Source organism: Bos javanicus, chromosome 10 (assembly GCF_032452875.1).
Source record: "Bos javanicus breed banteng chromosome 10, ARS-OSU_banteng_1.0, whole genome shotgun sequence".
Lineage (NCBI taxonomy): Eukaryota > Metazoa > Chordata > Mammalia > Artiodactyla > Bovidae > Bos > Bos javanicus.
Window position 1 is genome coordinate 7896048 of NC_083877.1, and position 26795 is coordinate 7922842.

Below are 26795 nucleotides of genomic sequence, written 5' to 3' on the forward strand. Positions count from 1 at the left end.
ATGTCCTAGATTAAGTCTAGAAGAGCTTGCTGATAAGTTTATTAGTACTGCCCAGATTCTTCAAATATTTAGGTCATTCAGGATTAGTTTTGAGAGGGCAAAACACATCATTGTGTATTTTAGTAGTGGCCATTGTGCTGTCTGTAACTATCTTGTGTCTTATTAATTTTTTTGAAAGAAATAAAAATATTGCTCAGTAATGTTCCTAACACAGTAGTAGTAAGTAGTTTCGCCAACACCTTTTATTGTTAAAAGTCTGTCTGACTTATGGAGCAAACTGTATGACCCAAAAAGACCCTCCCCGGTACTTGTTAAGGGAAAAGTCTCTAGCAGCCTCAAAGGCCAGGTTCTGCCTCGAGCTGTGGAATCTTCCGGATACTGCCTTGCTTGCTAGGTTCCAGAATCCAGCGTGCAGACTGAGGGAAGAACGTGTCTCTCTAATGTCACACTGCTCCACTTTGCAATTGATGAGATTCATGTCTCCATTGGTAGATATATTTCTTTAATTTTTTACAAGAAAGCTGAAGAGGGGGTTTGTTTTCTGAGCCCTGACACACTAAAATAGGTAAATTAAGGATAGTTTTTCCAAACACATACAAGCTGCTTTTCCTCTCCTTTTAGGGAACAGGTTTTTGTGGGTAGTTTTGTGTGTTTTTTTTTTTTTTAATGTAAATTATGCTAGCATTTAGAATACTTTATTGACAAAAATCCATCCCTAAATTGTATATTCAGTAAAGTAGACAATTGTAGAAACAGTGCTAGATCTGGAAAGGAAGACTCAGCTGTGAGATTACAAACCAATTTCACATAATTTAGCGTCTGTCCACTTCCCTCAAGACCACCCCCCACCGATACCTTGTAAATAAGTAGAACATATATAACTTTGTGGTAGTTTTTGTCACTTGCTTACTTTTTTTTTAAGTTAAAAAGATAGAAGGAATTCCAGCTAAAAATCTAAGTGATTTCTTATTAAAGCGTAGAAGACAGAAACTGTGTTAGTGAATAAATCAGATAAAAGCTGCTTTGGCAAATAAGGTAGCTTTGTGGTAACTGAACTGTAAATTTTCATTTCTTTCTCAATTCAGCACCTTCGTCAAACTAAGGCATTTTCTTAAGCTGAAAAACATCACTTTTATTAGTCTGGCATTATTCATTTTCACCCATTTCCTCCAGAAAGGCACTGAATGCATTCAGGTTTGGAACTTGCTAGAACTTTAACTGGCCCCTTGTAAGGGCTGACTGTGAAGTTGAGTGGTTTCCTGAAACAAAAGTTACCACAAAGTGATGTGAAGATATAAAGATGCCAGGAAGCCAACTGTTGACAGAGGAGCTGTTACATTTGAACCATAATAATTTGTAAAACTAAATTATTCATTTGTTTCTACCTGCCCTGTTGGCACACAAAATGATACACAATTCTCTGGAGCACGCAGAGAGAACTTTAGACACACATGAGATGGCTTACGTTCTCTCGGCTATGTAACTGAGCTCTGGTGTGTGGTTCAGGCTGTTCCTGAAATAGTCATGTCACCAACAGCATCTTTGGTAAAATAGTAGAAAAATAAATTCACATATGCTTTGGTGATCAGGAAGTGAAGGGTCCATGAGCCACGGTAACTTGCCATCTAGTGGAATATGAGGTATTATTATCCAGTAGATTCCGAGCCTGGAGACAGATGTGGACCTCTGATGCTTTTCCTTGATAGCTAGCAATAAATACATCAGAAGAGGCACAGTAGTAATACAGATGACTCTAGAGTTGGCTGTTTGTGCTGGGCTCATGCTGCTAATTGTTTGCGTTGTTGATTGAACTCTGTATTTCTTAAGTGACAGAACACCACACATCCTAACAGCACTGTTAACATAAGGAAGCTTGAATAGAGCCCTGATGTAGAGGACAGGATGTTGGCTGAGGCTGCCAAAACCACACTGGGCTCTCTCCAGTCCTCTTTGCGTTGATGTGTCCTGTCATCAGCACTGAAGGTCCAGTTGTTTCCTCTTATAATTTACCCAGAGTCACTCTCACTAAACACCTTTAAAAAGTTGGCTTTTTTGCAAAGTCACAGTGCCGAGGAATCAAAGCATCAGTAAGGTTCAAGGCACTAAGGGAAAGCCCTTGGTAGAATTTACACAGATACCCTCACCATGACTAAGCCTGGCCTCCTAGGTGCTGAGGGCCCTCCCTGGTTCATGCTGAAACAACAGGGACCCAATTTCCATTTCTAAAATTATTTTGTTTCTGCCAAGCAGAACATGCGTTCCAGTTGTGGTCCTCTTGGCTCCTATGGGACCTTACAGTTCTCCCTTGACTGACCTTTCCTAATTCCCCTTTCACCTAATTCCTGCTCCTTCCCCCAAAATCTTCTGGACTGAAAAAGCAAACACTTTCTGCTTCCTGCAGCAAGAACAGAAATCTCTTATCTGGCTCAGCCACAAGCTCTCAGAGCCGGGACAGCTCAGTGTTAGCATTCTTTCCCAGATTCCTCATCAATAAGACACCAATAGCTAGAGCTATCTCCTCAGTGTGGGAGTCCTGGAAACAGTGTGAGAGACGGCTGATAAACAAATGCTGGATAACAAGGAAACTGTGAGGCAGACGTTCTCAGTGGCCTGCATGTGTTTATATGATCAGTTTCCTTTGACACGTCATATTTGATGTGAGGCGGGATGATTCACTGTGGGGCCCAGCACCACCATTGCTGTCTTTTCTGATAATGCTTTCTTTAAAGACCTAGTTTCTTTCCTACTGATCATTTCAAGCATGCCCAGTTGAAGCACTCCTTTCCTTTCCTTGCAGTTGGCTCTGAAAACCCCCCATTGAGAGTAATCCGCAAATTTGTATACCTGTTGGACCAAAGCGACTTGGATTTCCAGGAAGAGCTGGAGGTAGCCCGATTGAGGGAGGAAGTGGTGACCAAGATCAGAGGCAATCAGCAGCTGGAGAAAGACTTGAACCTGATGGACATTAAGATCGGGCTCCTGGTGAAGAACAGGATCACACTGGAGGTCAGTGGGGTCTCTGGGACTCTTGGCTCCCAGCAGACAGAAGATGCTCGTATATGTGCCCAGATCACTCTTGGTACAGCTAAGCTCCTTTGGAGTCCAGAACGAGTGACCCAAAGTTTGTTTACCATTTTTATTACCATTTAATGATGCTCAGACAGAACTGACCTGGAAAATTCTTTGCCTTCCCCTCTTTGATAACATTTGGTAAGGCTTCTTTATCATTCTCAAAGGAAGTTTATATGAAATAAAACCTACTTACATATGTCCCTTCATAGCAAGACTAAGGCCTTTCTATAACTATAAAAGAGAGATTGAAAGATACCAATTTATAGTTCATTTTGGTCACTCACTCGTTTCCGACTCTTTGCGACCCCATGGACTGCAGCATGCCAGGCCTCCCTGTCCATCACCAACTCCCAGAGTTTGCTCAAACTCATGTCCATTGAGTAGGTGATGCCATCCAACCATCTTATCCTCTGTCGTCCCCTTCTCTTCCTGCCTTCCATCTTTCCCAACATCATGGTCTTTTCCAGTGAATATTCAGGACTGATTTCCTTTAAGGTGGACTGGTTGGATCTCCTTGCAGTCCAAGGGACTCTCAAGAGTCTTCTCCAACACCATAGTTCAAAAGCATCAATTCTTCGTCACTCAGCTTTCTTTATAGTCCAACTCTCACATCCATACCTGACTACTGGAAAAACCATAGCTTTGACTAGACTGACCTTTGTCGGCAAAGTAACGTCTCTGCTTTTTAATATGATGTCTAGGTTGGTTATAGCTTTTCTTCCAAGAAGCAAACATCTTTTAATTTCATGGCTGCAGTCACCATCTGCAGTGATTTTGGAGCCCAAGAAAATAAAATCTGTCACAATTTATAGTTAAAAACAAATATTTCAATATGAAAATACATGGGCCTGATGCCATTAGATGTGATAAAGTTACCAGAGACTTGGCCCCCTTCACAGAATAACCACAGATGGAGAGAGCTACAGATGGAGAGAGCTACAGATGAGACTGGTCAGGAGAGTGGTGGAACTGTCCATGAATTCATTTTCCAAAATGGAGAACAGGGTAATAACTCATGGGTAATAACTCCTTGAATGAGCAAAGTGTGGTCTTCCCTCCGCCCCAACCACACGTCGGGGAATTGCTATCCTAGAAAACTAAGTTTATATTAAAATTCTGAAGGATCTATGTTGTACTTATATGTAAAATGATTAGATTCTAGGCTCAAGCAGTTATACACTGAATTTTGACCTACATGAATGACCAGCAGGACATGAGAAAATCCAACCATGTGAGATATGACACAGGCCCAGCCTACCAACAGCTGGGCCTCAGAGCATCTGTCCTCCCAGCGCCCACGCGCTGGAAGCCAGCAGTGTCCTCCAGCCTGTCAGATGTGGACCCCACCCACGCCATTCCCAGATGACCCCTGCAGAGCGGCACTTCCCTGATGTGCCCGGGGGGTCTGTGCTCAGTTGCTCCCTAATAATGGCCTCTAAATAAATAACACTGTCGTTTTGTATCTGTGAGAAACCTGCTGGTGTCAGAGCTCCAAATACCATGTGAAAAGTGTTTTTACCCAAGGGAAGGATACTTCCAGGACAAGACCTCTCTCCATGTCCCCTATTCCCCTGCCATGTCAGTTTTCAGAAAGCCTGTAAGGCAAGGCAGGGAAGCCGACCCCCTGGATGCCCTGAGAAGCCTACAGAGGTCAGAGGTGCAGAGTCAGCTTCCCGTGCGGCTCTGGGAAACTGGGAGATGAGCGGTCACAGGAGGCTGCCAGCTCCGTGGCCGTGGGAGTGCCTCGCTCCTGTCTACCCACCTCACAGTGATCCCAGCAAAACACCGCAGAGAAAGTAAGGAAACGAGAACAATTCAAAAGGCAAGAAATGACCATCTTTCCTAAATATTAAGGAATAAAACTACACATTTAAATTTTCTGCATTTAACTCTATTTTCATTATTTTATCCAGAAAAACAATAGTACTTTGGTCTTTAAAAACAGTATATGTTTATATTGTTCAACACACATGAAAACTTTTAAGTATAATATATTCCAGAAGGTCCCTCAGAGAATGCCTTTTATAGCCTTAAACTGCTATTTTATCCTATTCCCATAAAGTCGTAAACAGGAAATGTCTTGCCTTTTAAAATAAAGGCTTACTTGCAAAAGAATAAATAGTTGAAATATGTAGCTTGTGGAAATGCAAGCGTGGCAGATTTTCAGATCTTTATGAGTGTTTAACATGTTTTTAAAGCATTACTAACTTTTTTTCCTTGGAAGTCAAGATTTTTATTTGCAAATAAAAAAAAGCTGACCATGATTAGCTTAGAGAGGAAAAGAATTCACAAATACCAGAATCAATAAAGCATTACTACTTGATAGCATTGTGAAACAAACTTAGTTCTTCAACTTATATTCTTCAACACCAAATATTTATCAAGCACTGATTAAACTAGTGATAAGTACATACTCTTTCATCTTATCATTGATAGTAGGATTTTTCATGTGATAATAAGAATAGTACAGTTGAAACTTTATTTGCAGTGATAAAATAGTGGGAAACAACCCACACCCTGAAACAGCAAGTAATAGAATCAGTCCAACAGGTATGTTACAGAGCCACCAGGGGAAAAAAATCACTTCTGAAGAATATTTCAGGGCAGATAGAAAGGGTTGGAATATAATGGAGAAGAAAATAAAACAGTGAAATTTCATTTATTGTAAAATATATATATACAATTAAGCTAAAAACGAAGAGGAACTAAAGAGCCTCTTGATGAAAGTGAAAGAGGAGAGTGAGAAAGCTGGCTTAAAACTCAACATTCAAAAAACTAAGATCATGGAAGCTGGTCCCATCACTTCATGGCAAATAGATGGGGAAACAATGGAAACAGTGACAGACTTTATTTTCTTGGGCTCCAGAATCACTGCAGATGGTGACTACAGCCATGAAATTAAAAGATGCTTGGAAGAAAAGCTATGACAAACCTAGACCGTGTATTAAAAACTTCTACTTCAGTTACCTGTTTCTTTTTCCTAACTTTTCCTTTTGCTTACAACCACTATTAGCTATTTCACTTGCCCACTGACTTTGTGAGGTTTCTAGCAGGAATGCCCATTGGGAAAGGCCCTGATGCTGGGAAAGATTGAAGGCAGGAGGAGAAGGGGACGACAGAGGATGAGATGGTTGGATGGCATCACTGACTCACTGGACATGAGTTTGAACAAGTTCTGGGAGTTGGTGATGAACAGGCAAGCCTGGCGTGCTGCAGTCCATGGGATCGCAAAGAGTTGGACACGACTGAGCAACTGAACTGATCTGAAGCTAAAAGAAAAAAACTAAGCAATTAAAAAGCAGAGACATCACCTTGCTGACAAACGTCCATCTAGTCAAAGCTATAGTTTTTCCTGTAGTCATGTATGGATGTGAGAGTTGGACTATAAAGAAGGCTGAGTGCCAAAGAATTGATGCTTTTGAACTGTGGTGTTGGAGAAGACTCTTGAGGGTCACTTGGACTGCAAGGAGGTCAAAACAGTCCATCCTAAAGGAAATCAGTCCTGAATATTCATTAGAAGGACTGATGCTGAAGCTGAAGCTCCAATACTTTGGCCACCTGATGTGAAGTTCCTGGGAGGTATAGGGAGGAAGAAATGTCTAGACTCTTAATTAGCTTGAAGGAAGACTGAAGTAGAAATGGAAGGGAACCTTGAATCACTGAAACTCCCATTGGTGGCTGTACTGTATCATGTGAGTGCAGACTTGCAGGCCAGGGCTACCTGAGACCCAGGATTGACATTTACTGCTTAATAAAGCTCCTTCATTGCTTATATGAACATGTTTCCATAACCTCTCTAGGCCTTTTCTTTACTGGAAAATGTGCTAAATGCCTTACATGGATTGTTTTTAACCTTCACATCAACTCAGTAAGATTGCTATTATTAAGCCCATTTTATAGATTTAAGGAAACTGGGCCTTAGAGAGGTTAACCTGAGCAAGGTCACAAAGCTCCTATGCTTTGTGGATACCCATACTTTTATGACTCCAAAGCCCAAGCCCTTTGTCCTAGTTCACGCCTTCTACAAAAGTGTGTGTACACTATCATATTACCTGCATGCAGATAGTATGTTACCAGGGGGAGGGGAAAGATGGTGGCAATTAGGGCAACATTGAGAAGTACATTGAGTGCCATTGCTTCTTCAAACCAGCATTCCCCGAGATGTACAATATTTATTGATAAGAATTGTTCAGTCGCTCAGTCATGTCCGACTCTTTTGCAACCCCATGAACTGCAGCACGCCAGGCTTTCCTGTCCTTCACCATCTCCTGGAGCGTGCTCAGACTCATGTCCATTGAGTCGGTGATGCCATCCAACCATCTCATTCTCTGTCATCCCCTTCTCCTCCTGCCCTCAATCTTTCTCAGCATTAGGGTCTTTTCCAATGAGTCAGCTCTTCGCATCAGGTGGCCAAAGTATTAGAGTTTCACCTTCAGCATCAGTCCTTCCAATGAATGAACATTCAGGACTGATTTCCTTTAGGATGGACTGGTTGGATCTCCTTGCAGTCCCGGGGACTCTCAAGAATCTTCCAGTTCCTGTCTTGACCAAATCTATTGATATTAGTAATACAGAGGAATTTAGTTCTGCCCTGGAGCTTGCCTACCACCCCCTGCTCTCTCCTCTTCTGTATATGTCCAAAAATATGACCCTAAAGATGAAGTCTGCAACAAAACAAAGGAAAAGTCTCCCGTTTCCAGCACTAACCCCATTGAAACTAGTTGGGAGACCACGGGCAGGGGGGACAGTGATGGAGAGGTTGCAAGTACCAAGATTGTTTTCTACTGTGTATTTAAAATCAAGATAATCAATTATCCCATGTATTTGGGAGACTGTGTGATCTACACCTCATCAGTTATTTGAAGAGGAGAAGCCTGAGTTAGCTGTAAGCCAGTTAGTCTAGTGCTGTCTTAGGATGTCTTGGGCTTCCCTGATAGCTCAGGTTGGTAAAGAATCTGCCTGCAATGCAGGAGACCCTGGTTCAATTCCTGGGTTGTGAAGATCAGCTAGAGAAGGGACAGACTACCCACTCCAGTATTCTTAGGCTTCCCTTGTGGCTCAGCTGGTAAGGAATCCGCCTGCAATGCAGGAGACCTCGGTTCAATCCCTGGGTTGGAAAGATCCCCTGGAGAAGGGAAAGGCTGCCCACTCCAGTATTCTGGCCTGGACAATTCCATGGACTGTATATTGGGGTTGCAAAGAATCAGACGCGACTAAGTGACCTTCCCTTTCACTGTCATACATAGATAAGGATATCAGGCCACTGCCTGCCTAGACTGTTCCTGAGCGCCCACCTGGAGATAATTATGCTTCCTTTCTTCATCTTGAATGTATTTTTACACATTTGTGAAATAAGGGGGGAAATGTTGCCTTTTGAAAATTTTTATAGAAATGCAATCCCCTCTTTCCCCATATAAACCTTTAGAAGAATGTAAGTAAAGGATTACGTCAAGGTTGCCCCCACCTCCCGTCAAGCTGAGAATGAGAAAGAATAAAAACATAGATGTAGAAGGCAGTGGATGTAACTACATAGAACTATTAATCTCAAAGCTCCAAGGGTTTTCCTCCCTACCTATGAACTGACCCCAGCTGTGGGCGAAGTTGTCCTCTTTCAGTCACTCAGTCATGTCCGACTCTTTGCGATCCCAGGGACTGCAGCACGCCAGGCTTCCCTGTCCTTCACCGTCTCCCGGAGCGGGTGCTGCAAGAGTCCTTTGGGGCTAAGAGCTCAAGGAGGCAGACAGACAAAGTTTTGGGAAGAACAACTTTCTCACCACCTACTCTCTGGGACAGTGACCCAATGTGGAGTGGCAGAGGCAGCATCCTAGAGCTGTGGCTTTCATGTAAGACATGTGCCATCAGCAGGTCACGAAATCAATTTAGTGTGTCACTTCAGTCTTTGAAAATGGAATAGAATAAAAGCAAATTGAAGTATCAGAGTGTGGCCCGATAGTAAGGTGAGTATCACTTTGTATGGTATGTGGGGGTGTGCTTACCGATGAAAGATGTAAAATGTATTTCTTACTGGGAATCTCCATAAAAATGTTTGGTGGATCCTTATCTAAAGGACCTACGCTGGTTCATGACTCTTTAAGCCCCTTAAGGGGACACAATAGCCTGAGATGACCATTTGACAGTGTTTTCAGCCACACACTTTCCAGCCATCCCTGTAAATAGTTAAAGGAGCCGGACTGAGTATCTGAGAACCTTAATTTTGTTAAATACTTGAGGCTTCCTTTCTCTTCCATCTCTAATTTCTACACTGCATATTTCTGCAAGAGCTTTTATAGATCGAAATGATAGAATTCATTCTTTTAAAGGTTACAGTTTAGCAGTGTTTCGTATAGTCCCAAAATTGTGCAACCCTTACTTCTATTTGATTCTAGAACATTTCATTACCCCAAAGAGAAGCCCCCCCAAAATGTTCTGGAATTAAAAATTGTGGTGTTGGTTGCACAACCTCATGTCTTCATGGAACACACTGAATTGTACTCTAAAAGGACAAATTTCATAATATGTGAATAATATTTCAATTTTTTTTTTAAGAAAAGGAAAAACATCCATACTCATTAACATCATCACCTATCACTCCAACCCCCAGCCATAGCAACCTTTAATCTGCTTTCCGTCATGACAGATTTGCCTGTTCGGGATCATCACACATTTATGGTCTGCTGTGACCAGCTTCTTTCACTTAGCATAGTATTTATGTTGTAGCATCAATCAGTACTCATTCCTCTTTATTGAAAATAGCATTCCATTGTGTGGATATGCCACATTTTTTTGCCCATTAATCGATTGATGGACACCTGAAATGTTTCTTCTTTTCAGCTGCTATGAGCATTCACGTACACATTTTTCTGTGGACATAAGTTTGCAGTTCCCTTTGGCATATATCTAACGGTGGAATTGCTGGGTCATATAGTAACTTGTGGGGGCTTCCCAGGTGGCGTAGTGGTGAAGAACCTGCCTGCCAGTGCAGGAGACCCAAGAGACACAGATTCAGTCCCTGGGTCAGGAAGATCCCTGGAGAAGGAAATGGCAACCCACTCCAGTACTCTTCCCCGGGAAATCCCATGGACAGAGGAGCCTGGCAGGCTACAGTCCATGGGGTCGCAAAGAGTCAGACACGACTGAGCGCGTATGCATAGTAACTTGTGTTTAACTTCTGAGGAACGGCCAACTAGCTATTAATGTTGAACTTCTCTTCATGTGCTTATGAGCCATTTATAGATGATCTTTGGGAAAATCCTTTGCCCATTTTTAATTGAGTTATTTGTCATTTTATTTTTAGATGTAGGAGCTCTTTATAGTGTATGGTGAATATAAGTCTCTTACCCAATTTGCAAACATTTTCTCCGATTCTATGGGTTGTTTTCTTTGATAGCGTACTTTGAAGCACACAGGCTTTAATTTTTATGAAGTCTACTTTATTTTTTGTTGTTGTTTCTAGTTCCTTTGGTGTTGTAGCTAGGAAACTGTTACCTACATGTACAAAGATGCATGTATGAGAAGGTTCACTGCACTCTCTGAAATACTAATAAAATGTAAAGAAACTGTTCTTTGAAAGGAATACGATTAAATAACTTATGACACACACACCCCTAAAAGAAACCATTGCTTAATCCAGGGTAGCAAAAGCTTTTGTCTGGGTTTTCTTATAAGAGATTTATAGTCTTAGCTCCTCCATTTAGTTCTTTATGATCTCTTCTGAGTTAATTTTTGTTTATGGAGTGAGGTAGGGGTCTGATTTCTTAATTTTTGAACCTGGATATTTAGTTGTCCCAGCATCATTTTTTGAAAAGACTGTTCTCTCCCTATTTAAGTATCTTGGAGCTTACATTACATGTTCGAACAAATGCATACAGCTTAGGAGAACAAATATTACAAAAGCCAAATTTACCCACAATTTGGATTTTTCTTAATCTGTTTAACACTCTCTGTTCCTTTGTTTCTTCATGAGGGAATGTGAAAAATTGATCTTTCCAGCTATGTGTGTCTTAGAGTGTCGGTGAAGGGAAGCAGGGGAAAGAATACCAGAGTAAAATGTAGTAATTCCATAAAAAATTTTTTTCCAGGATGTAATTTCACACAGAACCAAACTGAATAAGAAAAAAGGTGGAGAGATGGAAATACTGAATAACATTGACAACCAAGGGATCAAAAGTTTGAGTAAGGAGAGGAGAAAAACACTGGAAACATATCAGCAGCTTTTTTATCTTTTACAGGTGAGAATAATTTCTTTCACTGTGAGTGGGTAAATGCTATGCTCCCTGTTGATGTTTTACAGCAGATCTTCTCCCATGCTAAGGCTATAATAGTTTACACATTCTGAGCGTTCCTAAGGACCAAGTATTATTCTAGGTGCTCCACATACGTTTTCTCATTTTAATTCCTACTACAGCCCTGGGCACCTTCAGAAAATGACTGATTGTTATTCTCATTACATGTGAGAAAACTGAGACCCAGTAAATGGTGATGAAAGGGTATGGGGACCCTGGCAGTTGACTTAAAGCTTGTCCTGCTTTCCATGACTATGTTACGCTCCAGTTATCAGCATAGACAATATAAATCTACCAATAACATAAGCAGATGCTGTCAAACATGGGAAAACTAACTATGTGAAAACCGCATCAGTGCCAGAACTGGCCTGCCCTTCTTTTGAGGAAGGAGCTGGGGAGTTTGGATTAGGGAAATAGGATTCCTTTTTTTTCATTATTTCCATGACATCACTCTTCTCTAAATGAACAGTAATTTTCCATTGCTTCCTGAGTGTGGGTGAGAACTCAGCTGAACTGGTTACAGCTGGACTCTGGTGGACCAGTTTTGTTTGTTTGTTTGCTTGACCATTGATTAACCTCATCCACCCTCCAGCACATACAGTGAGTCCCTAAGGGAACAGTTAGAGATAAAAACAGGGCCTCCCCTAAGATGAAAACTTTCCCCAAAACGGTGGATCGGCAGTTCTTCCTTGAAAGTCCGGTGTCCCTGGGGCCGCTGCTGGTGGCCCTGATCCCGTCAAGGCTTGGAGATGCTTGAAATCTTTGCTTAAGGATCTCACTGGCATCATGTACACTGAGAACACGTTGCCCAAACCCTAAGTGAGGGGTAGCTGCCCCGCTGAGAGAAGAGATTGATTTTGGTAGAGTTGAGCGTGCTCTGCTTAGAATAGACTGGAGCACAGGTGTAGTACCCCAGATGTCCACGAGGTGGCGGCATTGAAGGAAAAATGTTAAAACAAAATTGTCCTTGGAATCCACTGCTGAATGACAGCTTGCTTTCCAGAAAGAAGAGGGTCTCACACTGGGTGGGGAAGATTTTTTGTCTGCTGAAATTAGGTTAATGTTCATCCACAGCTAGAAATTTAATCTTAGGCATTTACCATTTTTGACATCTGTTAACTTACTGTGGTGTTGGAGAAGACTCTTGAGAGTCCCTTGGACTGCAAGGAGATCCAACCAGTCCATTCTGAAGGAGATCAGCCCTGGGATTTCTTTGGAAGGAATGATGCTGAAGCTGAAACTCCAGTACTTTGGCCACCTCATGCAAAGAGTTGACTCATTGGAAAAGACTCTGATGCTGGGAGGGATTGGGGGCAGGAGGAGAAGGGGACGACAGAGGATGAGATGGCTGGATGACATCACTGACTCGATGGACGTGAGTCTAAGTGAACTCTGGGAGTTGGTGATGGACAGGGAGGCCTGGCGTGCTGTGATTCATGGGGTCGCAAAGAGTCGGACACGACTGAGCGACTGAAATGAACTGAACTGAACTTCCAAGTGTGTGAAGCTTCTTCAGGAATTAGTTTTCTGATGTTGAATTTTGACAGAATTTGTGACATTTAAGAAGGTGAAAATTTAGTCATTCGCCTAAAGATCCCCTGGAGGAGGGGATGGCAGCCCACTCCAGTATTCTTGCCTGGAGAATCCCCATGGGCAGAGGAGCCTGGCGGGCTACAGTCCATGGGGTTGCAAAGAGTCAGACACGACTGAGCGACTTGGCACACACGCACACTAAGATTTGTATAATTTATGCTGCTGTGTAAATGGAGGCTCACTAATGGAAATGAGAAAAAGCACTGGAACATGTCTAGAATAATTCCACAAGTTTTATTCCCTAAACTATCCAAAACGGATAGAACCATAGCATGACCATTCAGTTGTATCGACTGAAGTGTCAAAACACCGTGATTTTTCTTCACCTTTTCTTCTCTCTGGAGACATTAACCCAAGACTAACAAGGAAACTCGGAGAAGGCAATGGCACCCCACTCCAGTACTCTGGCCTGGAAAATCCCATGGACCGAAGAGCCTGGTGGGCTGCAGTCCATGAGGTCGCGAAGAGTCGGACACGACTGAGCGACTTCACTTTCCCTTTTCACTTTCATGCATTGGAGAAGGAAATGGCAACCCACTCCAGTGTTCTTGCCTGGAGAATCCCAGGGATGGTGGAGCCTGGTGGGCTGCCATCTATGGGGTCGCACAGAGTCAGACACGACTGAAGTGACTTAGCCGTAGCAGTAGCAGTCTCCTCAATGTGAGCTTAAATTTAAAGTTTTTAGCTCATCTGAGAGGAGTCAGGAGTGGTCTTCTTCATCTGTAATTTTCCTTTCATAAAAGCCCATATCTTATATGGGAAAAGAATCACCCCAGAACTCTCAGAAAGTTCTCCTGAGCTCCTTATTCATAACATTTCAGCCAGTCATTACAAGCTTGAGAATAAATCTAAGTAGTAAACTGAACTAGAATTCGGGTTTTCTTAAAAATTTTAAAGCTGAACTTCTTGAGAATATTAAATACTGGTTTCCCATGTGTTTCTTTTATGTGAAATACAAAAGAAAAGGACAGTTTTCTTTTCTCACTGCAAGTAAGATGAAGAGTAAGACTTTTGCATTTCTCTGTCACTTTAATTTTTTTTTTTTCTTCTAACCTCTGATTAGTGTAATTCCTTCAGAAAAACCACACCAGCACAAAGTCTGGTGCTATATCTCTTGAACTCCATCCTCACCTGAGCTCCTTGTCAATTTTTTTTTTTAATTCTTGTCAATCTTTAAAACTTGTCAATCTTTTTTTTTCTTATCAGTTTCTTCTGGCATTTTCCCCATGACCTACCCTGAACTTTACCGTTCAGCCTCCTTGTCTTGCTCTTCCTTTCTCATGCTTTGTAAAACATCATGGCCGGGCTTCCCCGGTGGCTCAGTGGTAAAGAATTTGCCTGCTAATGCAGGAGACACATCCCTAGTCCATGAAGATCCTACAAGCCACGGAGCAACTAAGCCCATATGCCACAACTACTGAGCTGTCACTCTGGAGCCCGTGCTCTGCAAGGAGAGAAGCCACCACACTCAGAAGCCCATGCCCTGGATCTAACAGTCGCCCCCGCTGCTTACTGCAACTGGAGAAGGCCCACACACAGCCACAAATAGAATGATCCTTAAGATAAAGAAAAGTCATTTAGAAAACATAAAATATTTTTTAAACCATTACGGCCATCCCATTGTCTGTCTCATACCCTTTGCTTTTGCTTTCTAGTCTCAGAATATAGACTGTGTTGATTCATTCATCAGTCCTTCTAAGACAATCTCTATAGCTCAACCCTTGATCCATTCTTGCCAGTCTCTTCAGATAGCTCAGCCACCCCCCTCTCTTCTTTGTCTCTACGATAAATATTAATATGTGCCTTCAAATGGTGAACAGTATAAAATATTCATAATGTAATTATAGTCCATAAAATATGACATGATAGAGTATATAAAATTTAAATCCTACCATAACTTTCTATTATAACTTCCTATAGCATAGTAGTGTTGTTAGCTGCTACCTGTCTTAATATGAGCCAGATACTCTTCTGTGTGCCTCATACATAAGAATTCATTAAAGAATAAAGAACTGGGGGTCCTCTCTGCTTTAATAGTATATTAACACACAGTCTTGTGGGGGGCGTTTCGTCTTCTCTCTTTAGACCAATCCTTCATACCTGGCTAAGCTGATTTTCCAGATGCCACAGAACAAGTCAACTAAATTTATGGATACAGTTATTTTCACCCTGTACAATTATGCTTCCAATCAGCGAGAAGAATATCTACTCCTCAAGCTTTTTAAAACTGCTCTGGAGGAAGAAATAGCGTACGTATATATGTAAAAATACCAACACGTTTTGTTAGTGGTGGATTTCTCTGATTTACTAACATGAGAGCTCACTCATTGGAAAACACCCTGATGCTGGGAAAGATTGAAGGCAAAAGGAGAAGAGGGTGGCAGAGGATGAGACGGTTGGATGGTATCACCGACTCAATAGACATGAATCTGAGCAAACTCCCGGAGGTAGTGAAGGACAGGGAAGCCTGGAGGCTGCAGTCTGTGGGGTCACAAAAAGTCGGACACAACTTGGTGACTGAACAACAGTTAGAAGTTGTTTATACGTATCAAAATGTATCAAATTTCTTAAGAAACTTCTACATCATAGATATATTCAAGTACAACTTTCTCCTTTTCTAGTGCTGAATTAACTTTTGATTTTGCAAGCGTACAAAGCTTATTAAAGTCAGTGAGAGGGAATTCCCTGGTGCTCCAGTGATTAGGACTTTGTGCTCCCACTGCTAAGGGCCTGGGTTCAATCCCTGGTCAAGGAACTAAAATCCCACAGGCCATGCTGTGTGGCCAAAAAAAATAGAAAAAGAGAAAAAAGTCCGTGAGGAAAAATGAACTTCATTAAAATCATGTGAGTAATAAAACCATAATCAGAGGAGGATAATGATCTCTGCTAAATAGTCTTTCCTTCTTACGGAGCTTAAGCTGCTTTTTACTCATTTATTTTCTGACTTAGTTTATGTTTAAAATGTGTAGTTAACTGTAAGGAATGGGGGGAAAAAACACCCCATAAGAAATACCTTTAGCCTTCCTTCCTTCTGGATACCTTAAGCAGTGCTAATCTCATGGGTCTCCAAAGCTCGTAGCCAGGCCCCTCTGCCCTCAGGGTGTCTATATGGCATCATGAGAAATAGCAATGCTATGCAGTAGAACCAGGTAAGGACTAAATGAATGACATGAACAGTGTCAGAGGGACGGAAAGAAAAGTTCCAATTAGGTCAATTGATAGAGATTTTATGAATGAGAAAGGAGTTGACCCAAAACCTTGAAGAATATAGTTTTTATAAAAAGAAATGGAAGAGAGAAGTAAGGCATCATGGTGATAGAAACAGCATGGGCCAAGGGGCAAGAGAGAAAGTAGATGAGGGCCATCCCTGGGGGTCCAATGGTTAAGACTCTGCGTTTTCACTGCCTAGGGCTCAGTTCGATTCCTGGTGAGGGAACTAAGATCCCGCAAGCCGCACAGCAAGGCCAAAAATAAAAAATAAAGAAAGTAGATTAGTTTCGCCAAGAGGTAACTTAATCAGTGACCACCAGGACGTGAGGGTTGGGCCAGATCATAGGAGATAGTTGAGCAGAGGCTCAAGTGCGGAAGCTCTTTTTACTTTTGTGCAAGGTTTTTGACATGACCACATGGAATTTTTAGATTGATCTCCCACCTGCATACGAACGGGATGAATTGGAGCTACACAGTTCAGGGAAATGGGGGAGTGAGAAGGAAAAAGGCACAGCTTAGATTTTCAGCACACTGAGTCTAAGTTTTAGGTATAGAACATGTGGACAAAACTATCCAGCAGAATATTAGAAATTCAAGACTAGCTCCCAGGAAAGAGATAGGGAGCATCACACCCGTACACCATCACCCAGTATTATTAATTATTATTATTAGTCTAGGTCTGCTTTTAGTTCACCCCTGCCTTCTAGATTGGAATTCAAGCTGAGAAATTACTTTTAGATTCTTAAATTTCTTGAATAGGAAACTCATCGTATACCTGAAACTTAACATTGTAAATCAACTCTACCCCAACAAAAATTTTAAAAACAAACACTCATCTTACAAATGATAGCTTTCTCTTATTTCTTTAATTGTGGGAGTGGTAGATTCTGGGAACCAGTTTATTTAATGGACACTCAGGCTTCCAATTACTCCTGACAAAGTAGAATTAGGATTTGCATTGTAGACCCTACTCTGCAGGTCCTGTTTACCCTGCAGACTTTGGCCGGATGGATCAGGCACGTGGTCTAGTGATGAAGGCATATAGAGTGGTCATACTTAGAGTGAAAGCTTTGCCCTAACTTTCTGCAGATTTCAGACTTAGGTTGTAATACCCAAGACAGCACGTGGGGCTTGTCACCCAAAGGTCTCCTTAGACTCAGGAGTCCTCACCAAATAGAGACGGGAGATAGCTTCCTTTTAAATCACACTGCCTTTGATCGTCAACGGGCTAAAATACAGCCCCCTTCTTCCCCACCCCCATCCCCTGTCCAAAGCCCTTGTCTGTCAGAATATACACTGCTTAAAACTCAGTCCGTAGAAGCAAGCCATTTTTGTTTGGTTTGGGCTTTTTTTAGATCCAAGGTGGACCAGGTCCAGGACATAGTTACTGGGAACCCTACGGTCATCAAGATGGTCGTCAGCTTCAACAGAGGTGCCCGTGGGCAGAACACGCTGCGCCAGCTCCTGGCTCCAGTGGTAAAAGAGATCATTGATGACAAGTCCCTGATCATCAACACAAGCCCCGTCGAGGTGTACAAGGCCTGGGTGAACCAACTCGAAACGCAGACTGGAGAAGCCAGGTAGCGAAGCCAGGGCAATGCTGGCTTTCAGTGATGTTTTATTACTTCTATGTATATATTTATACATACTCTTAAACACGGTTAAAAAACAAAATTTGCTGTACAAAATTACTTTTCAATCCAAGATTTATTACCTCTCTTTAATATCTCCAGGCAGGCAACATTCCTGGACTCCTGCTCATCTTAGTGGTACATTTTATGTTCAGATTTCAGTACCAGTTGATGCCCAAAGCCACAATTTCTGTAGTTCTTTCTCTTGATTTTTCCTTGTATATTCCTAAACCTGGACCTTGAAATGGTATACTGTTTCTTTTCACTTGATAATACCTACTTTTCTACAGTTACCAAATAAGTAACTTGAACATGTAAGCATTAATTAGCCGGGTGGGGTTGGCTTATTTTAGGTAGTATCAGTAGATGTAAGCAATCCCAGGCTTTTATTTCCTGCAAAAGGGCACCTTGTAAAATTTCATTAGGATGTGCACAGAGAATTATATAGGTGGTTGTCACAGCATTGTTTGTAATTGCCAAAGTTAGGGAGAGTCGAAATATTTAGCTTTGGGGAATCTGTTAAATAAATGTATAACACATAATGTAGTAACTAACCATTGGGAATGGTGGTATAGAAATATATTTGTTGGCCTGGGGAAAATGTTCACGATATAGGTTTTGGCTGTAGCTTGATACAGTAACTCATTTTCTATGTAAAGAAAACACATGCATTTATAGACACACACACACACAAAGAATCTATATGGGATGTGTATAAACATGAACTACATTACACCCACGTACACACATGTGTGCAGAAGACCTAGAAAGTTAAAAGAGGGAAAGTAGCTGTCTCTGGGTCAATACTATTTCCTTGTTGGCTTATAGGCAACTTTTTCTGTAAAGAACATACTGTTCTTGGGATGGGATAAGGGGAGGGGAGGGCAGCTCATGAGGGAGGGGATATATATAATTATGACTGATTCATATTGCTGTGCAGCAGAAACCAAGGCAACATTGTCAAGCAATTTTCCACCACTTAAAAAGTTAGAAAGGAGCATACTGCTCATTATGATTAAAAAGAGAGAGAGAGAGTTAGCTGGGTCTACCTCTCCTGGGCCTGCCTGTTGTTTTGGAAGAGTGCAGATGGAGCTCCTGGAGTCACCCCCATGCACTAGCATCTGAGGGTTCCCTGCAGGCATGTGGGGTCTCCCCGCCCGCCCCCACCACGAGCGAGCATTTTGTCATTGGAGCCGGTGGGCGAACCCCAATTCACCATGCGAAGCTTGACTGGAGAGCCAACGGGGCAAGGATACAAATGCTTCTGCCTAGGCCCCCAATTAATGAGAAGCCCTTGTTGTGGTTTCAGCAACCTGCCCTACGATGTGACCACAGAGCAAGCGCTGACGTACCCGGAAGTGAGAACCAAACTGGAGGCCTCCATCGAGCACCTGAGAAGGGTCACCGACCAAGTCCTGAATTCCATCATCTCCTCCCTCGATCTGCTGCCGTAAGTCGTATACGTGGCAGCTTTATCTTTCATTGCTGGAAGTTCTTGAAATGCCATATAAAATAGACCCCAGTAGCAAATACGCGTTTCCCTCTTACCATCTTCACGACTTTGGAAGTTTGCCTACACGCGCGTTTTCAGTTCATAACTTCCGGGAAGAGGGAACGATAGAAAACGGCCCTCGTTACCATCGTCTGTGGCAGTCCTGTGATTCCGTCACCATCTCATTTTGTGTTTAATTTTTACAAAAGCTGCTCGGCTTTAGTTGACGGGAACAATTGCAGTGCATTTCTTCCTCACTTAGCCTTTTTCCATTATTTTCTTTTGTCATCTGTTTTCCATGTAGTTATGGATTGAGGTATATAGCCAAAGTACTGAAGAATTCGATCCATGAGAAATTTCCTGATGCAACAGAAGATGAGCTATTAAAGGTAGATTTTCAAGGGTGATCTCACCATAGCTTCTCTTGGGGGTAGGAGCCAAAATTACTAACACACCATTTTGTAAAGGTTTTCCCCTTGTATGGCTGTTTATAATAAGCTGCAAGTCTTCTATTTCTAATGACTCTCAAGATTATTAACTATTATGAGGTTAATTGGGAGCTCTCAAACATTATCAAGATTCTTTATATTAGAAAATTTGGGTGGCAATAGTATATTTTCACCAAAAATAAGTTTGTTAACTTCATTTGTAATGTGTGATTATAGTCACTACCTTTACTTAACTCCTTGTTAGGATTCAGATCAGAAAATGATTTACTATCTTGGGAAATGTCAATTAATATTAACTTAAAAAAAAAAAAAAAACCCTCCAGGGACTTCCCTCGTGGTCCAGTGGTTAGGACTCCATGATCTCACTGCCAAGGGTCTGGGTTCAATCCCTGGTCAGGGAACTACAATATCCTGCAGCCATGAGACCAAAAAACAAAACAAAAACACTCCAAACTCGAGTTTTCTCTCTCAAAAATAGTCTCTTCTTCTGCCTCCCTCCAGATTGTTGGAAACCTCCTGTACTACCGGTACATGAACCCAGCCATCGTCGCCCCTGACGGCTTTGATATCATCGACATGACAGCCGGAGGTCAGATCAATTCGGACCAGAGGAGAAACTTGGGATCAGTGGCCAAGGTCCTGCAGCATGCAGCCTCCAACAAGCTCTTCGAAGGAGAAAACGAGCACCTCTCCTCTATGAACAGTTATTTATCAGAGACGTATCAGGAGTTCAGGTGAAAGGGGTCATTACCTTTGGAGAAGCTTGCCAGGTGGTAGACGAGAGTAAAGTGTATTCTGTGCCCAGAGCTGAAGCTGGGGGTGAGGGCAGGAACCCCAGGGGGCTGCTTGCATTTCTTTTTTTCTTTTTTAATTATAAATTGTGTTAAATTATCACCTTAGCATAAACCTCTCCCCCCCCCTTTTTTTTATAAAGCCTTTTTAATTTTAATTTTATTTAGTCATGTATGCTTTTGGCCACAGTGCGCAGCATACAGGATCTTAGTTCCCCAACCAGGGGTTGAACCCGTACCCCTGCACTGGAAGGGCAGAGTCTTACCCAGTGGACCACCAGCAAAGTCCCTGCTGGCATTTCTTGTGCTGGTTGCCACCGTGAGAAAGAGGAGGCAGGGATGATCAGGCCGAGTTCCCTCCGTCTGGTGTTCCCGATCCTGCCCCTATACCCAGTGCCCCTGTTACATTGAGTCATCCCCATGTGTATGATTTGTGCTTTTGACAAAAAGAAATATTTAATCATCTTGGTATGTTTAGGCTTGTGTGTGCTCACTCAGTCTTGTCCAATTCTTTGTGACCCTTTGGACTATAGCCCGCCAGGCTCCTCTGTCCATGGGATTTTTCCAGGCAAGAATACCAGAGTGAGTTGCCATTTCCTCCTCCAGGGAATCTTCCCAACCCAGGGATCGAACCCCTGGCTTCTGCATTGCAGGAGGATTTTTTTTTTTTTTTACTGCTGAGCCACTGGGGAAACCCCTAGGCGTGTAGTACTTAGAATTAAAAAAAAGAATCAAAATAGCTAACTTCTACTTTTTTGAACTTGGAAAAAGGATTATGTTTTGTCTATTCAGGAAAACTTGCCTTATCTGTACCAAACAACGGTAGGAAACAGCGCATTTGGTTTTGACAGGTGGGGAAAATCCAGCTGTTACACTTAGAGGATTGTGTGTGAATGTGTCCTGTGCTCGAACATCTCTTAAATACACATGTGAGACAATTCTGTTGATCGTTTGCTCTCCAAGTTCTATCACTGATGATTCCATGGGACGTGGGAGGAGGTGCGAGTCTAGGAGGCTTGTCTGCTCGCTCAGAAGCTCTCTAAGGAAGCACACTCCTCTTGGCCTTCGTTTTCTCTTTTCTGTCAGTCAGTCATACAAGTGGGACATCCATGGAGCCCCAACTTGGAAAATGATAATTTTCTATTCCTCAGTTTTCCTCTAGATTAGTGATTTATCTGCTGACAGAGGTAGTTCATGAGCATTCATCTCTGTTTGGAATTTTTGGCCTCTCATGAAGAAATTACCCCAAATCCTCTTATTATGAGAAACCTTGATTTTTCTCACACTGCTAATTTTAGATATGCTCCCTGACTAAAAAAGTAACATCCATTTCTTGCGAATTTAGCTGTTCTTTTGTACTTGCTCTTTTGTCAGATTATTCCTACTAAACACCAATGTTTCCAACTCTTCTTCATTTAAAAGAAAAAACCAAAAGTCTCCCTTCATCTCCTAAATTCATCTGGTTTTTTTTTTTCTCTTCCACTTACATTCATCCTTTGCGTCCCTCAGCAACCATGAAAGACGATCGGCAAGGGAGCACAGGGAGGCCAGCTGTCCGTGGGAGCATGGCTGCCCACCGGTTCCCCTCCCCCAGCCTTGGGGTGGGAAGGCAGGGCTCTTTCCGGTGGACAAGTCTTGGGTGCCCTTACGAGATACACCAAGGATACTTCAGGCATAGGAAACACTTAACACAGTTACAGACTAAAATACCTGTTCTACCTGTGCTAAGAATCCCTCCTAAGTCATTATCGCAGCACACCTGGCTTTTCTGCATCTCTTGGTTGAAATTTACGGTAGCTTAAAATGGCAGCCTTTTGAAGAGTCTGAGCACTGGAGGGTGGGGCCGTTGCATGTAACTGTGTGTCTGGTCTTAACAGCCTTTCCAGCCAGCAACTGTGGTCTAGATCAATTACAAGCAGAGTAGGCTTACCTTGCATTTTCGTCAGACTGGTAACAGAAACTCTGAAAGGCTGTTGAAGGCGCAGAAGGCAGAAGTTTGTGCCAATTAAAGTAGCAAATTTGATGTTACTAAAAAAAGTGGCATACATTTCTTGTAATTCCTTATCTTCTCTTAGAACCTCTTTTGACTTCCTTTTTCTCTTTTAATTAATTGCTTAACTGCTTTTGGGGTTATTTTCTCTTAAAAGACTTGATTCTTAGAGAACGTCAGTCTTGACACTTTTGTTTAGATTTCAGGGGGCATTTTTTAAATCATATTTTTTAAACAATATGCCCATAATTTAATTACACTGGCTCCATCACAAGGCCTGAGGCCTAACTGCTCTATCTGTCCCTGTTTGAGGAGCTGGGTGCGATACCCAGAAACATGGACTCGGCTTTGCCGTCTAGTCAACCCTGAAGGTGCTAGATTGGGTCCTCCAATAAGTGTGGGAAAACACAAAGCCCTCCCCATCACTGAAGATCTCACCATTTTGATAAAACTTACAAATTTGACTCTAAATTTTTTTTTTCCTTTTTTTAGGAAATATTTCAAAGAAGCATGTAATGTCCCTGAACCAGAAGAAAAGTTTAATATGGATAAATACACAGATGTGGTGACAGTCAGCAAGCCAGTCATTTATATTTCAATTGAAGAAATCATCAACACACATTCAGTAAGTGAGGCTGGAGGAGGGTCTTAGCAGTGGACCCAGGGTTCAGACATCAGTCTTGAGAATGTTTAGTTTCTTCAGAGAGTTACTGTGAGCTTGTGCTCCTGCTCATGTTCTTAATCCTAAAAAAAACCACACTGTTTATTCCCGGCCCCTTATACACTGATGAATCTCCTTTTCCTGAAAAAGAAAAGTTCACTTTTGACATGATATGTTTATTCTCTGATTCTTAAGTGTTAGGAAGACTCCTTCTCCCAAAAAGGAGCGTTTACTTCTTCCATGATCCATCTACAGTCAGATGGTGAAGGGTTTAAGCCCCGAGCAGGGGCAGTCCTGGTATTTTCTCCACCCACCAAGGCCATACTGCCTGAACCCCATGGTCAGTCTCTCCCCATTTCGGGAATTCTCTTTGCTATTCCAGCAGTTTTCTGGGAAAATAAGAATGTTCCCTCTCTTCTAAGGTTTGGACATAAAGAGAGAGGGAATAAACAGGCTGCTCTAGGTTGGGGAAAAGAAGACTCCCATCCCCCGCCTCCAACAACAGCCATCTACAAAGAATCTCTTGTGTTGTTCTAGAAAACCCCATTTCTTAGAAGCAAGCAATTTCAGTCAGTGCTGTGTCATAGTGCCTCCCTGTTGTTCACACGCAGACATCACCGTCAACCATTAGCCTGTATTAGGTGCGTTTTAGGGGCAGGGCAGTTTTCTCAGCATTGTGAGATTCTTTGTTTAAGACCAAGCAGAACTTATTCTGAAACAGCTAGGTTCTTAAAACATAATCTTTCCAAGAACAGTTCTGGACGTGGCTACGCTAAGCTAATACTAGAAATCCTTGCAAGACCTACAAAATCAGAACCTGTGTTCTAACCAGACCCCAGGTGATTCAGACCCAGACTGAAGGTCAGGAAGCCCCAGAAGGTGGTTAAGCATACTCCCAGCTTCCGATTATACACACAACTGGGGAAAACAAAGACACGCCTCTCAAAGGTCTCGCCCCTGCCCCCGCCAAACCAAATATACTAACGAGCGGCAAAAATTGGCTGCCCCAAATTTCACTCTTTATTATAAAACTCTTCTAAGTAACCAAAGTTTAAATATGGGTTGGAAAAAAAGATTGGATCTACTTTTGATCTCCCCCTTTCAGGGCTGGGACAGGGAACCTTCCTTGAATTCTGCAGCAAGCTCTCCATCAGCATTTTGAGTGACCCTAAACAAAAACAGTTCTGAAAGACCAGCTGAGGGACTGAGTGGGTTGATTAAATAAAGAGGCTATACTTGTTTACCCTATATATAAACACCCCAAGTCAGCCAGCAGACATGTCCGGTAATACCCCATTTGCGAAAATAATTTCCTAACAAATAGATCAACTCATTCATATTTGGACCTCGACCCATTTGTCTATTTCTGTGGTAAATTATTCATCTCAAAAAAAAAAAAAAAGTCCACATGTTAACTACACGTGTGCTAAGGACAATAGCCATGTGGAAGGAAAGGGAGATTCTTTCCCAAAGATAGCACAGAGAGAACGTTACTGTAATTCATTTAGACTGTTACTCTTTCAAGAGAAATAATCTGTTCCTTTTGTTAACAAGAATTAAAAACAGAACCCAATCCCAGGAAACATGGCTTGTAACCAATTTGGAATTCCCGTCTGTGTGTGGTTGGAAGCAGATGTAATAATGTGGGAAAAATGTAACTGCAGGGGAAGACTGCCCCTGTCTATTGTGTCTCCAAGGGAAGAGGAGTCCACATGTGGACTCGGGCATGGCAGCCACACAACTGGCCAGACCTTTGGCCATGTGCTTGCCCCTCGTGCCCTAAGGAACATATAGAACCTCAAAATTAGCTCTTGAAGGAGACATTTCTAGATTTTTTTATGTTCTGTAATTATCAGAACAGAGAGTAGAAGGTGGCTGCTAAATCGTCCCTTCCAGAGACGCAGCCAAATCAGCTGTCCCCTCTCTTGAGAGAACAAGAATATAAATTGATTTGATCCACCTTGCTTAGTTTATTCTTGTCTTTGACTTACTTCCCCCCCAAACATCCACTGTACCACCCTTCCAGATTTCACCATGTCTTTCTATCATTTCTATTATTCATATAGCATCTTTCTTTAAATCCAACCATAGTAGAAAAACTAGCATGCCTTGCAGTGGACAGAAACTTTAAAAGTAAATAAATGTAATGAAAACACAATAGTTGAACATGGTTGCTTCCTGGAAGCTATGCACCTGAGGCTTCCTCTCCCTTTCATAAAAACCCAACTTGTAAGTATCAGGGAATGTTAGGGAAAATGCGACAATGAACAGATAACTCTCTCCTTTGCTAATCTTCACGATTGAAACAGAGTGAACGGACTTCCCTGGTGGCCCAGTGGTTAAGAATACAAGCTTCCACTGCAGGGAGCACAGGTTTGATCCCTGGTTGTGGAACTAAGATCCCACATAACCAAAAGCAAAGTATATATATATAATTCTTTAAAAGAGAATAGAAAGGGGAACTTCCCACGTGGTTCAGTGGCTGAGACTCCGCCTGCCAGTGCAGGGGACACAGGTTCGATCTCTGGTCCAGGAGGATTCTACGTGCTTCAGGGCAGCTAGGCCCATACAGCACCCCTACTGAAGCCCATGCGCCCGGACGGAGCCTGGACTCCGCAACAGAGAAGCCGCTGCAATGGGAAGTTCGCACCACAGCTAGAGAAAGCCTGTGTACAGCAAAGAAGACCGAGCACAGCCATCAATAAATAAATCTCTCAAAATATATACATATAAAACTCTTAGAAGAAAACATAGGAGTAAATCTTTGCAGCCTTGGATAAGCAGTGATTTCTTAGATATGACACCAAATGTATAAGCCACAAAAAGAAAAAAGACACACAGACAAAAAAGACATAAATTGGACCTCCTCAAAGTCAGAAACTTTTACGCTGTAAACATTGCCATCAGGAAATTGAGAAGACAACCAAGAAGATGAGAGAAAATAATTGCAGATAGTATATCTGTCAAAGAACTTGTATCCAGAATGCATGAAGAAAACCTACAGCTCAATGAGGAGATAAATAATCTGATTTAAAAATGGACAACTGAAAATAAAAATGGACAGCTGTGTCTCAAATGACTCAATGAACATGGTCAAAAGGCAACCTACAGAATGGGAGAAAAACTTGCAAATCACATGTCTGACTTAAAGTTAATATCCAGAATATGAAAACCATTCCCACAATCGAACAGCAACAGAAAGCAACCCAATTCTAAAGTGAACTAGAGACTTGAATCAATGTTTTTCCGAAGACAGAAGACTGACAAGCACATGAAGATGTTCAGCATCACTCATGTCCAGGGAAACACAAATCAAGACTGCAGTGATTTTGCCTCATTGTATAACAGAGACAGCCAATGAGTCTGTCATTTGATTTGGGGGAAAAAACCAACAACACCCAAGATACCACCTTACACCCGTTATGGTGGCTACTATTGACATAAAAATAAAAACTGGAAAATATGTTAGCAAAGATATAGAAAAATTAGAACCCTGTTATACTATCAGTGGGAATGTTAAATGGTACAGCTTCTATAGAAAACAATGTGATCGTTTCTCAAAAAAGTTAAGGACATATCAGTTCTGGGTATATACTCAAAAAGCAAAGTCAAAGACACTTTACC

At 42.0% G+C, this 26795-nt stretch overlaps 1 protein-coding gene across 2 annotated transcripts in view; it reads left to right on the plus strand.

The window, feature by feature from the left end:
- The window catches only part of IQGAP2 (IQ motif containing GTPase activating protein 2), a 307710-nt gene that overhangs the window by 254927 nt on the left and 25988 nt on the right, over nt 1–26795 (plus strand). For both annotated transcript variants that reach the window (XM_061430007.1, XM_061430008.1), the window contains 8 exons: nt 2798–3006; nt 11151–11300; nt 15033–15196; nt 17513–17737; nt 19098–19238; nt 19585–19669; nt 20231–20463; nt 23003–23135. In XM_061430007.1, the coding sequence (XP_061285991.1) occupies nt 2798–3006; nt 11151–11300; nt 15033–15196; nt 17513–17737; nt 19098–19238; nt 19585–19669; nt 20231–20463; nt 23003–23135 (1340 nt within the window). The remainder of the gene's footprint in view (nt 1–2797; nt 3007–11150; nt 11301–15032; nt 15197–17512; nt 17738–19097; nt 19239–19584; nt 19670–20230; nt 20464–23002; nt 23136–26795) is intronic.